Source organism: Coffea arabica, chromosome 6e (genome assembly GCF_036785885.1).
Source record: "Coffea arabica cultivar ET-39 chromosome 6e, Coffea Arabica ET-39 HiFi, whole genome shotgun sequence".
Taxonomy (NCBI): Eukaryota; Viridiplantae; Streptophyta; class Magnoliopsida; order Gentianales; family Rubiaceae; genus Coffea; species Coffea arabica.
The window spans coordinates 57,901,223-57,914,727 of record NC_092321.1 but is presented as its reverse complement, the minus strand read 5'-3'; the positions used below and the strand labels follow the sequence as shown (position 1 = coordinate 57,914,727).

The following is a 13,505-nucleotide window of genomic DNA, read 5'->3' as shown; positions in this document are numbered from 1 at the left end:
TGTGCGAATTATTTTTGTATGGGCATGTTCGTTGGTTGTGGCCTGCCTGCAATTTTCAACCCATATATCACATGTCAAATCATTTGTGACTGCAAGTAATCACGTTAACTGAGCACAATGCTAACATTACACCACTTCAACTTTCTTGCATTGCCAATAACTTTGTATACTTTGTATGCACTTTTAATTATGTGTTTATTTACTACTGTTGTTAATAAGAACGAAAAATACCCGCTTCTTCATTATTACCTTCACTGTCCACTTCATGTATTTTATCAATTAACTACTGTATAACTACGTATGCAATTCCGATAGTACCTGCAATGACCACACTTTCTTTTCTTCTTTGCTTCTGCATGCTTGTGATCACCTTTAGACCGGGAAACCCTGGGATCTAACAGCCCGAATGTTCTTCTACTTCTATCGTTCCTCACTCTTGAATCCATTGCAAATCCATCTCCCCCATATCCCCTATCAATCCACTTCTCCTTTAGGTCCACAGAATGCTTGTCAAACATCTGTTGCAGGTCATTAAACGCATCATCCATGTAGGAGGCATAGTAACACATAGTATTACAGCTGGACTTTAAAGTGCCATATCTGGCCATTTGTGTCAGCTGTTCGTCTGCAACAAATGCTTTCATTCCATTATTAGTACAGTGAACTCCCTTTGTCCACCGCTTCGAAATGCATGCTTCTGGGATCCTGTTCATTCCTTCTACCACCATCACGCGAAACATGTGAGCACAAGGAATCCCCTTTGACTCGAATTTCATGCAAGTGCAGATTAGCTTCTCCGTTGACCTATCATAATCCACCCTCCAACTTCTTTCGTGTCCACCATATTTCGAGTAATAATATGTACGACTCCCTCCATCCTCGCTCCAGCCCTCAGAAATTAGAAGTCCTTGCCTGTTCAAATGCTTCCTCACCATGAAGAACACATTCCTTGTAAACACCTCCGCTGCGCTCCCCTCTAATTCGGGCAGGATTGTGGTTAAGACTGGTTTTGTGTTTTCGCTTGTGTGAACTGCTTTGCTCTCAGTATGTCGAAGCCATGCTATTGCCAAATCAAAACTTCTAACGAATTCATATAGTCGCATTTTTTCATTCAAGTACTCATTCAAAAAAGCATTCATTTTCTCACACCTTTGAGTACTTCTCATACCTGCAAAAAAATGACCGCGTAAATAGGCCTCTGCCCATAACCTTCTCCTACGGTACAACTTCTTCACCCACTCATTCTCTACCACCCCACATTCATTAACCAACCTAGCCCACCGATCCTCAAACTCAAGAGTGCTACACTTTCTCGCCATCAGGTTATAGAACCTGTTATTAAACTCCTCGCAGCGAATATTACTCCGTGCATTTCTATGCAAGTGCCACGAACATAGCCTGTGACAAGCATCCGGGAGAAGATTCTTTATGGCTCTTCTCATTGCACTGTCCCCATCTGTCATCACTGCTACTGGCTTTCTACCTTTCATAGCCTCCACAAATGTACTTAGCACCCATTCATATGTTTCAATCCTCTCATCTGATAGCAGTGCACAGCCAAAAACAGTACTGTTCAAATGGTTGTTTACCCCTGCAAGTACAACTAGTGGCTTGCGGTATTTATTTGTTTTGTATGTTGTATCAAACACCAATACATCTCCAAATACACTGAAGTCCGCACGAGATTTAGAATCTGCCCAAAACAACCTTGCCAATCTTCCTTCGTTATCTACATGATATTTATAAAAGAACATGTCATCGGCATCCTTTTTCGCTGCCAAGAACCCAAGTGCCCCTTCTGCATCGCCATTAAAAATATCTTTTCTACGTTCCTCGTCCATTCGGTTATACAAATCCTTAATGCAAAATCCCACGTTACTATACCCTCCGGCTTTGATAACAAAATGTTTCATTATCTGGCATATTCTGGCCCCAACCAACTTTAGACTTTTTGCCTGTGCATATTCTGCATCGCTCACTTTTCTATACGACCTAATGTGTTGCACACTTGCCTCTGATGCCAGCGGGTGATTGTGCTCCATAATGAAACGTGTCACCACATACTTTACCGATTCTATGTCATATTTCACGCGAAAGCAAGCCCCACACCCGGTTCTTGTGATTGGTTTTGCTTCTCTTTTCCGGTCTTCATAATTAAACCACTTTTCATTCCTATAACCTTCACAGCAACATACCCATTTTCTAAATCTTGAAATGCCATCTGCATCTCGTTTGGCATTACTTTTACGAATCCCAAATCCGCTTAGTTTCGCATACAAATTATAGAATTCCCCAGCTTCTTCTTCCGTGTCAAATGTTAATTTCATTACGTCATCCACGCCTATTGCGCCCACCAATTCATCTGCCTCCTCATCTTCGTGTCCTCCTATTGAACCACCGCTTTTTTCAATGAATGTGTCTCGGTCACACTCAGGTTCTTGGTTAAGGTCAAATGACCTTAACCTGCCGCAAACATCCAACCCCATTTATCCGTTCTCTGTTTCCTGCACCATGTCATGAGTTTTAAGCGCCCCATCCTGCCCCATAGTTACAACCCCTGTGTGGTTGTTCAATGTTTTTTCTAACCATGGTCGCTTAACATTTTTTTTTCAGCCTCCCCATATGCTTTCGTTTGTAACATAAATACTGCTCGTCTACTAATGGAACAAAACATATATACACGATCATTTCAGTTAACAAACCATACTTTACCTCACAACTTTCACAAAATGCAACCGATAAACATTACTCTAACATTCATATACACAGTTTTTATAAGTGTGGCTGATGCAATTATATCAACCTTTAGCATAAAATACCACTATCGACATGCATTTTCATTAACACCCACAAACTCAACCTCTACTGTGTGTTTCTTTAATTCTTTTCACATAAGCATTCGCAATGCAGTATGGGGGCCATTATCCATGTCCACACGGCCATCCAAATCACTCTGTTTTAAGACTTTAGTCCTGTTACAACGTCTTCTTCACGTCTTCACTCATTTCTGCTTAATTTCCTTTACACAATTTAATACAAATTAGAGGACCAACATTTCTTACGTACGTACACAAAGCTCGGTGCACAAACAAACTACGATAATATCCCGGTTTCGTTTCATCTTTGTTCGAAGACGCAGGGTCTTACACCTCGTATTTCGTATTCCTTATTCCTCTATCATTGCCTCTTACAAGAACTGTAGAAATCACCCTACTAGACGTACTTTACTCGTTATTCTAATCCATTTTTCAAAGTTATGGACAAAAGTACTCACCTTTGATTTCTCTGCTTCTGTTCCACGCCGCTGCAGTCTGTCACCATAGCTTCGGAAGGGCCTTCCTCAGATATATCTACCGTCACCGCCTGCGCCTGAATTTACGCCAGTAGACACCACCTCTTTACCAAATTTTTGCCTTCCATTCCGACCTCGCCACCTGTCTTCAAACACACGCATCACCGCGGGCCCCAACATGGCTCTGTGTTTAGTACCTAATACGCTTCCTCTTCGATGGCCCCACCATGGCTTTGTTTAGTACCGCTTACGCTTCGTCTTCGGTGTTTTATACAACAGAACCGACACCGGCGTGTTAATTTTTATGCTTTCCGATAAATTATTTTTTTTTCAAGGAAATTGGGTTCTCCTAACTGTCTGATGGACGAAAGCCGTAAAGAGCTGGTCGTTTATAAGACAACCGTTTTAACTAAATTTTATCCCATAACCCGACATTTGTATTTAAGGCACGTTGGGTACTCTGTCATTGTAATGGTTGAAAGGCACAAAGAGCTGGTCTTTTACTCACCAACGGGTTTAATTGCATTTTATCCGATAAATCAGTCTGTCTTTATGGCACCTTGGGTATTATGTTGTTGTAATGGAAAAAAGCCAAGGGGAGCTGAAACTTTTGAACTGAGACACACGTTTGAATATAATAATGGTCCTCAAAATGGATTTAATCTTTAGTTGTAGTCTAGGAAAGCCATAAAGAGTTGGCTCTTTATTCAAAAATGCATTTAAATATGATATTGTGCAATCACTAACATTTGTATTCAACGAAAATGGGTTATTCCGTTGTTATTATGGACGAAAGAGTTGAAAATTGGGGTTGTTTTAATAAAGTTACGGGTTTATTTTTACTCCTTAGCCCATTATATTTATGTTAATTCCGTTTCACCCCCAATGCATTTCCAGCTTGTGCAGTACGCTATATTTCCAATGTCCAAACCGCGGTTATAGGTCATCACTTCCTTTTCTGGAATTATTCCCTTTCGGGTCCGTACTTGTCAGGTTGCAACGTGGAGGCTTCTTTGCCATATTATCTGCTTTCCACACGTATCTTCCAACTTTGTGAATGCACTACAGAAATTACCGAATGATATATTATTGTTGGATGGCATTCATTTTGAGGGTTGACTTGTCAATTTTAAAACCACATAACGTGATCGTGATCTGACCACTGCTCACTGTGACGAGGAAGTAAATGATTTTCGCATTGAAGTATGAACCCGCCGCTCACATGTCCTGACCTATTTATCATCAAGAATCCCAACCGCGCCCATGCATGGTCCTTGAGTTTGTAGAATACATTTTCTTTGCAAATAATTTCTGCATTCTTTACGTAATGCTTATCAGAAATGATTCCGGATCACATTGTTTGGTTTTCTAAACTGTTCCTACGTCCCAATAGTTGAGGATCTAACTGCATTCAAGCATCTTCCATGACTTCATTTACGAAAAAAAGTCAAAGATTTCATAGCACAGTTTGCTTAAATCAAAAGATTTGTTTCAACATATTAAATTTACCTTCGTACTTGCTGCCTCAGTTAGACTTAACACTAGAAATAAATTAATATGTGAAGGTTTATTTCAATGATTTGCCATACAAGTACTCCTTCTTTCCGTTCTATTGTTAATGTATTTGTTTCCTCCATCCTTGCATCATAATTCGCAGGTAATATATGCTCCAGTGCTCGACTTCAGCAGCTCGAAAATCAGTGCGAAGTTCAATTCTGCTAACATTTGATGTGAGACCCCCACAGCAATCATTCCATTAAACCAAAGTGACTAATTATGGCAAATGCTGGAAGAATGATTTTCAAAAGCAATCTTAGGTTAATGGAAAAGCGACGTTATCTATACAAACTTCCCTCTAAGCTTCGTAGGCTTACGGGTTTGAGCTTCCAATACAAACGTATGAAACTCTTTCATTTCAAATCTGATGATACCAAATTGAGGAACAAAACAGCAAGAATCCCTCAAATGGCCGTACATTGTATATGAACTACACATTCTGATCCCATTTGACATGTTTTTTCTTACTACGAAGACACACGTTTCTTTGCCACAAGTCGCAGGGCATTTTTCTTAAGCATAGCAAGACCAGGTAAAACATCAGTATCAATGTCCTCTTTCTTCACTCCAGAAGGCAATCCCCAATTGAATGAGTTCAAAAGATTAGCAAGTGCAAGCTCCACAGCTGCTATTCCCAGGGAGTATCCCGGGCAGCCTCTTCTGCCTGCCCCAAACGGGATCAATTGAAAGTGTTTCCCTGTTGCATCTATAGTACTATTCAAGAATCTCTCAGGCAAGAACTCATGTGGATTTTCCCAGTACTCAGGATCTCTTCCAATTGCCCAAGCGTTCACGTAAACGGTAGTCTTGGGCTGGATCTCATACCCGTCTAGGATGCAACTTTCCATTGTGTATCTTGGGACTAAAAGAGGAGCAACTGGGTACAATCTCATAGTCTCCTTGATGATTGCTTTGAGATAGGGAAGCTTTTGAATATCATCTTCATCTATCATTTTTTTCTCTCCAAGCACCTCTTGGATTTCGTTTTGAGCTTTTTCCAGTGCCGTAGGGTTCTTGATAAGTGCTGTCATTGCCCAGATTACTGTGCCTGCTGAAGTTTCTGTCCCGGCAAAAAATACATTCTGCAGTTGTTTATTGAAAAACAAAAAGATAATCATCAATGAATTTCCTAAGCCTAAAACTTTTCATGTTTTCGGGTTGAAGATCATTTAGAAATATTTTCGGACAGTAAAAATGAAAAATTTTTGGAATGTGATGTGTGGGCGATAAAGAGGTAGGTAAACATTATGTTTAGGAAATATTACAAATTCTTTTTTCTAAAAAAGGGGTGATTCAAATGCTTGTTGTTCATCAATACCAATTGTATCCAATTGAAATGAATCAACGTTTGTGTAAGACAAAATAATGACTCTCATCCGATCCAATTCTGGTGGAGACCCTAAACACAACATCTCTATCAGAATTTGAACTTGGAGTTGGTATGTAATACTGCCAATTAACTTAAGGATGTAAATAGAAAAACAAATAAATAACGCTGTGTTTGGCTTTGTGTCAGAATTAAATTGTATAGTATTCATATTAAGCAGCATTATTTTTCATAAGATATGATTGCAATTTCAAGTAGAAAAGAACTAACAGAACCTGTACATCACACTCTGTACTGGAATAGTATGTTAAAGAGTTAGTTTATTACCATAAGCGTGGCCTTGATGTGATCCACAGTCAGATCAAACGGAGTTGATCTGTCCTTCTGTAATTGAATCAAGAGATCAATAATGTCTCCATCCATTGACGTTGGCCTATTTGGATCCAGGTGCTCATCAATGAGTTCTTGGTAGAACAAATCAAGCTTGTTGAAAACTTTCTCCAGTCGAGATAGCATCCCAGTGTATTTATCCAACCAACCAATTGTAGGAAAATAATCAGAGAAATAGAATGCAACAAACATTGCCTGAGCTTCTTGCAAGAGAAAGTGGAATCTTTTTCTTTCTTGGCCTTCCTCGTCATATCTTTTTCCAAATCCAATTCGGCAAATCATTGTACTTGTGAGAGACAATAAAGTGTGAGTCAAGTCAGTTACTTGTGATGAAGCAGATTCACGGGATATCTTTTGAATCATTCGGTAGACCTCATCTTCGCGTATAGGACGAAATAATTGAACTCTCTTGGAGCTCAAGAGATGAAGAACACAAATCTTTCTCAATTCTCTCCATTGCTCATTGTACAGTGCGAACGCGATGTCCAGGCCATTGTAGGACAATTTTCGCTGGCCAAGCATAGGTGGTCGGCTACAGAAAATTAAGTCATGATTTTTCATAACCTCTTCTGCCATTCTTGCTGAAGAAACCACAAGTACTGGCAAGGATCCGAGCTTGAGGGACATGAGAGGGCCATACTTTCTGGAAAGCTCCCCGAGATAGATATGTGGGGCTGAGGGATCAAACTGATGCATGTTTCCAATGATTGGAATGCCAGGAGGACCAGGGAGAGGTGGATGAGATTTTGTTGATGATTTCCTGCTGTTTTTCTGAAGAAGAATCAGGAAAATTATGGGAAGAGCTGAAAGTAAAGCAATGATCAATACTATCTCCATAACTTCAGGAGGAAGATTTTCTTGAGGTGGCTGGAAAATGGCCATAGAAGTTGGTTTTAAATAGTCTTTGTTGAGCTTCAAGTTGCTTGATTTTTTTAATCTTTTCTTTTCTAGTGTGTAGGGAAAAAAACTACCATGGCCCAAATCCAAGAATATTACCATCTTTCTACATTCTACGTCAACAATTACTACCAAGCCCATCTCCATTATCACTGTCACAGGCTACCAACTAGACAACTTTGTAACATTCTTTTCTTTCTACCACTAGATCCACACTATCACTAACAATTCCATCTATGTTACTACTATCATAATCCTAAGGCACATTTTGTCAGGGAAAAAAATAAGGAGATGCTCTAGCAATCCAAAACCCGGAGGGTACTAGCCTGAAAAAAAGTCACGTCTCTGTGTATACTGTGATTTTTACATTCACTTTTATATTAATTAATTTCAATAAAATGCACAATCAAAGCATCTACTCAAATAAGTTTTGTCAATTGACAATTGTTTTGAAATATCACAAAAATTTTTCGAACAAGTTTTTTGGATTTTTTTCTCTTTTAAGAATATCGGTTCTTTTCCGTGTAAAATAGTGAGAAAGTGAAGGTCATTTTTGGTAACTCATTATGTCAAGAGAGGTCAATATAATTTCTCAAATTAGAGGGAAGCTAGATGAAATTGTTAGAAACCTAAGGGGGTTATCCCTTAAAATAATGCGTATTGGTATATTTCAATAGCTTGTGTTAGTGAATATGAGTATTTGATTAGTCTAAAATTTAATAATTCCCGAGGCATTATTAACTATTAGTTGGTGGATATTACAAAACTTTTGCAGGATTATTGTATTATTTGTCCGTAAGAAACTAAATAAATCTTAAAATTGATTTTCATGTATAGCTAGAACTTATTTTTGAAAATTTACCAGAAAATTAGTACATCATGTTTGAAAAATACAGATTTAGCTCCTCTACAGTTGCAAGAGAAACCGGACTATACAATTGATGGTTTGAGATTGAATCGAAGTGGCCCTACTCGATCTCAATCATCCATTTCAAAACTAGTGAATCTTGAAATAGATGGCGGATATCAAGCTGTGACACTCTAATCCAATCTTGGACCGTCATAATGCGGTCCTTGCAACCGTAGGAGATCTGAATCCACAAAATACCGACCCTTGGGGGTTAAAACTAATGATCGAAGAAGAATAATCCGTAGAATATTGTTGGATGTTTTTCGTGTTGAGGGTTGACTGCTGAATTTTAAAGCCGAATGTGTCATGATCGTGAACTCACTTGTGACCACCACCCATAGAGAGAAGCGTGCAAAATATTTAGAAGTACGAACCAATACATGCCCTTTAGTTAATCTCCTGGGATTAGTCTAATGGTCAGTGGAGGGTTTTAAAAACTATCTCTGCTGTCAGGTTCATATTTGAATTCTGGGCCTAATAGCAAGGGAGTGGAAAAGTAACGGGGAAAGATGGGAGGTCAAAAAAAATGCCCTTGAGTTGTTTATTGTGTTTATTGTTAAGAATCCCAACACATGGTCCCTGGGTTTATATTATACTATTTGTTTAGAAATAAATTCTACAGCCTTGACCTAATGCTCGTCAGAGATGATTTCGAATCACAATAATTGCATACGAGTATCTTTCATGACTTCATTTACAGCAAAAGTCAAAGATTTGATATCATATAGTTTGCATAAAACTTTTGTTTCAACATGTTAAATTGACCTTCGAACTTACGTATTTATAGCTTAGTCTTAGAAACAGAAATATTTATAGTTTTTTTTAACGATTTTTCCACACGGAAGTGAGGTAAATTTCCTCAAATGTCCTTACTCAGTCCCTCAACTTATATTTTTCTTCATTTTAGTTGTTGATCATTTATGTTCAATTTAAATTAGTCAGTTTAGATGCTTGACAAAACAAAATGGTCTTTTACCAAGCAGGTGATTATTGATGGACCCATGACTTTTATCAGATCAAATTTATAATATAAGCTTGATGAAGAATGGACTCTAAATATGAGGGTTTTGGGAATTGCTATGCCAGCCGTTCTGAGGTTCATTCTTGTTCCTCCTTCGTGCCAGCTTTTTCATTTCCTTTCTTGTTTTAACCAAATTAAAAAAAAACGAAGTACTTGCTTTGATTCTCATATGAGTGCAATGGAATGATGATTCATATAATATTGAATGGTTAATCTCATAACTAATATTTTCAAACTTTTCAAAAATTGACGGGGGTATGTAATTTAAGAAGAGATGGATGGCCAATATGTCGTCTTATTGCATCTACTAGTTGATTTAACATAGATGTGTTTGGATAAGAGATTATTTGGAAAAAAAAATATTTGAAATAGTACAAAAATTTTTTTTGTGATGTAATGTATGCCAAATAAAAGAATGATTGGAAATTGTGTTTAAGATACAAACTAAATAATATTTGAAATTTTTTTTTTTTGGCAAATCATGCTAACCAAACGGACCTGTTGTTATAGTTTGGACAAACTAGTAATTTGGCCATATCTCAAGTGACCAAAAAAGAAAGCCAAATTGCTTAAAGCAATAAACAACTGCAAGATCCCCCCCTCCCCCCGGGCGGCGGGGAGCTACAAGATTTAAATGAAATAACAGCGTGGTGCTGTTCTCGCTACAATTTTTGTAAAAGACTAAATAATCAGAAATACTAAAAGCTATTATTGGGTTATTTTTTACAAAATCTAACTATGAAAGCAAATGTGAACATCAAAAAGACTAATTTTCAAAATTGGAATCCAAAACCAAGTAAAATAATCAGACACCCATACTGTTTTCTTTTTTCTTGCTAATTAAAAATTTGGATGGGTTTGACTCTGATTATTACCATAGGTCGGCTTCAATTACGGATCAACCACCAATATAATTTTCACATTCGATAGGTTACTTGTAAGAGTTCTTACATATCGTCAATCAACACAGTTTTCACATTTGGGACTATAGGTTCTTATGAATTGCGTACCAACATAATTTTTATATTTGGAACCATAGATCACTTACATGAATTTTTATAGATTGTACATTAATACATTCTTTACATTGACAACGAAACTTGAGCACATGATCTTTTGTAAAAGAATGACTTATTATTATCAACTAAGTCGACTTGTGTAAACATACCTATAATGTTTGTAAGGGATTTCATCAATCAGTGTATCCTATAGGAGTATTTAAAAGCACCGCGGGTGGTTCCATTTGAAAATCCGGCAGACGACCTGTGCTAACCTCTCCATCTTTAGTTCTTTACTGTTAGCAGGCTTTTCAATTGGGGCTTCTGGCCTGGGCTCTGCTACAAACCCAAAGACGTGCTTAACTAAAAAAACCTGATTCGATAGCTTAAGGAGAATCCTTCAGGCTTAAAGATTGTTTGCAATACTCGGCACTTTTGGTTTGTTAGGCTTCTAGCCCCAATCTAATTGACCCAAACTCAAGCTTTCACACTTTTTTTTTCAGGTGTTCAGACTTTTTTGTTCTCTAAAAAAAATACACTTTTTAAAAAAAATAATAATATTGTGAGTAAAAAATAAAAATTTAGATTCTTAACACGAGAATTTTTCATAAATTTCTTGATAGGTGTGGTGATTCTTTAAATAAAACAAACAATATATAATACTTTTCTTTTGTTCAACAAACTCCAACTATTGCATGAGAGAAGGAAGAAAAGTAAAGGTTAAAAGTCGAATTAGAGATCTCATAATTTCTTTGAGTACATTAATATACAATATTACATTTGATATTTATCAGTCAAGGTTATACTAAGCTTAGCAAAGTGTTGCCAAAACTTGGTCATTTTAATTTGGGGCATAATTTTTGGACCCAAAACCTATATATATATAGCCCATTCCTCACTTTCTTGCTAATCTAATCACTCACTATCATATTTGAAGGCACTGTCGCTTTCGTCTGAATCATCTAACAAATCATACTTTTAACTTTTAACTTTTTATATAATTGAAGATAAATCTCATTGGGTTTTTCTTATGGTTTTCCTTTCTTCTAACAACTTCTATCTTTTTAATATATTTGAATTTTTTTATCCACACTTTTATTGGTGCGATTTAATTGTTATATTGGTAAATTTATGAATTTTATTAGAAACTAAATATTTTGAATTGTTGTATCTTTTGTATTTCATTAATAAAAATATACATAGTTCTTGATATCTAATCGTTGTAAAATTTTAATAAATATCTCAAAGAATAGTTAACAAGTTTTTTTGATGCACTGCAATAGTTGATAGATATTATAACATTACAATATATTTAAACTGCGTAAGAGTATTTAATACGTTAGTTGAATGTTTAGAGTACAATAATATTCTACAATAAATACGTAAGAGTATTGTTAATATTTCTTTCTTGAATTATTCATACCTTACACAACTTCACAACTAGAGTTGTACACGAGTCAAGTTGATCGCGAGCAACTCGATTCAAAACTCGACTCGACTTCGGTCAATATCAAGTTCAAGTGGAGTTCGAGCAAACCAAGTCAAACTCGAATTCAAAAATATTCAACACGTTAACTCACGAGTTCAATTTTATACATATATATATATTATTTTAATAGTAAAATTACATATATATCCCTAATATTTTATTATTTATTAAGAAAAATATTATTTTATCAATTTTTTTTAAAATTAAAATTATTTTTTTATTTTTTTAAACTCCAGCTCGACTCGAGAGCTTTACACTAAGCGGTCATTGAGTTTGAGTTCTAGTTCGAACTTGATAAAATTAAGTCGAGACTCAACTCGATTCGACTCGATTCAATTTGTTTGTAACCCTATTCACAACTACTATGTTGACATTTGTGTTTTTTTTTTTAGTGTAATTGCTAAGGCTTGCATCCATGACCTCTCATGTAGAATCTCTCCCTTCCTAACCAACCAACCTATCCCCTCCCTCCCAAGTTGTCATTTGTTTTTCCTTGCTAAGAAGGCAGATGTTTCTTGCCACAAGTCGCAGGGCACCACGTAAACAATGAGTATCAATGTCTTCTTTCTTCACTCTAGAAGGCAATTCCTGGCTGAATGAATTCAAAATATTAGCAAGTGTGATCTCCATACATGCTAGCCCTAGGGAGTATCTAGGGCATCATCTTCTGCCTACCCCCGATGGGAGCAATTGAAATTACACCCCTTTCATATCTATAGTACTATTCAAGAATCTCTCAGGCAAGAACTCGTAGATTTTTCCAATACTCAAGATCCCTTTCCAATTGCCCAACCATTTATGTAAACTATAGTCCGGGGCTGAATTTCATATCCGCCAAGGATGCAACTTTCCATTGAGTATCTTGGGACTAAATTAGGAACAATTGTGTACAATCTCATAGTCTCCTTGATGATAGATATGAGATAGGGAAGCTTTTGAGGATCATCTTCATCTATCATTTTCCTCTCTCCATGCACTTCTCGAATTTCAGTTTGTGCTTTTTCATTGCTGTAGAGGTTTTTGATAAGTGCCGTCGTAGCCCAAATTATCGTGCCACCTGAAGTGTCTGATCCAGCAAAGAATAAATTCTGCAATGGTTTTTGGAAAGAAAATAACATTATTGAATTTTTGAGACTGGAAACTACATGCTTTCAATTCGAAGATTATTTAGAAAATTATTGTTAATAACAATCTCATAAACCTTTTCACCGGATGATATATAACAGGTAAAAAGGTGATTGAAAATTGAACAAAAAGAAAACTGAATTGTTCTATTTTTTTTTTGTTCTAGGCTCTGTACAACATTTATACAAATGAAATTTGACTTTTGTCAATTCCATGAAATTTGTAATCTCCTAAAAATTAGGAGCTAATTTATTCTATTCTAAAATACATTAGGAGTAAATTATTCTATCCTAAAATAGAGCAGAAATCGTGGGATATACATAGAATTTATAGTTTTACAAAAAAGATATTCTAGATTTTCAACACTCCCCCTCAAGATGGTGAATAGATATTTTCTATTCCCATCTTGCATGTAATGTCTTCAAAGTTGGAAGTTGGCATTCCCTCAGTTAAGATATCTGCCAATTGATTATTTGATGTTACATATGGAGTGCAAATC

The 13,505-nt window shown here is 36.5% G+C and overlaps 2 protein-coding genes across 2 annotated transcripts; both read right to left on the bottom strand.

The window, feature by feature from the left end:
- Positions 1-275: 275 nt before the first annotated feature.
- LOC113738666 (protein FAR1-RELATED SEQUENCE 5-like) lies at positions 276-2,486 on the bottom strand. Its single transcript, XM_027265910.1, has one exon. It carries the CDS (start codon positions 2,484-2,486, stop codon positions 276-278), a length of 2,211 nt encoding a protein of 736 aa, XP_027121711.1.
- Positions 2,487-5,090: 2,604 nt separating this feature from the next.
- Positions 5,091-7,426, bottom strand: LOC113718461 (6,7,8-trihydroxycoumarin synthase-like). The gene is made up of 2 exons (XM_027243393.2): positions 6,504-7,426; positions 5,091-5,931 (listed from the first exon to the last, which is right to left on the bottom strand). Exons 1-2 carry the CDS (start codon positions 7,401-7,403, stop codon positions 5,317-5,319), a joined length of 1,515 nt encoding a protein of 504 aa, XP_027099194.1. The 5' UTR covers positions 7,404-7,426; the 3' UTR covers positions 5,091-5,316.
- Between the last annotated feature and the right edge of the window lie 6,079 nt (positions 7,427-13,505).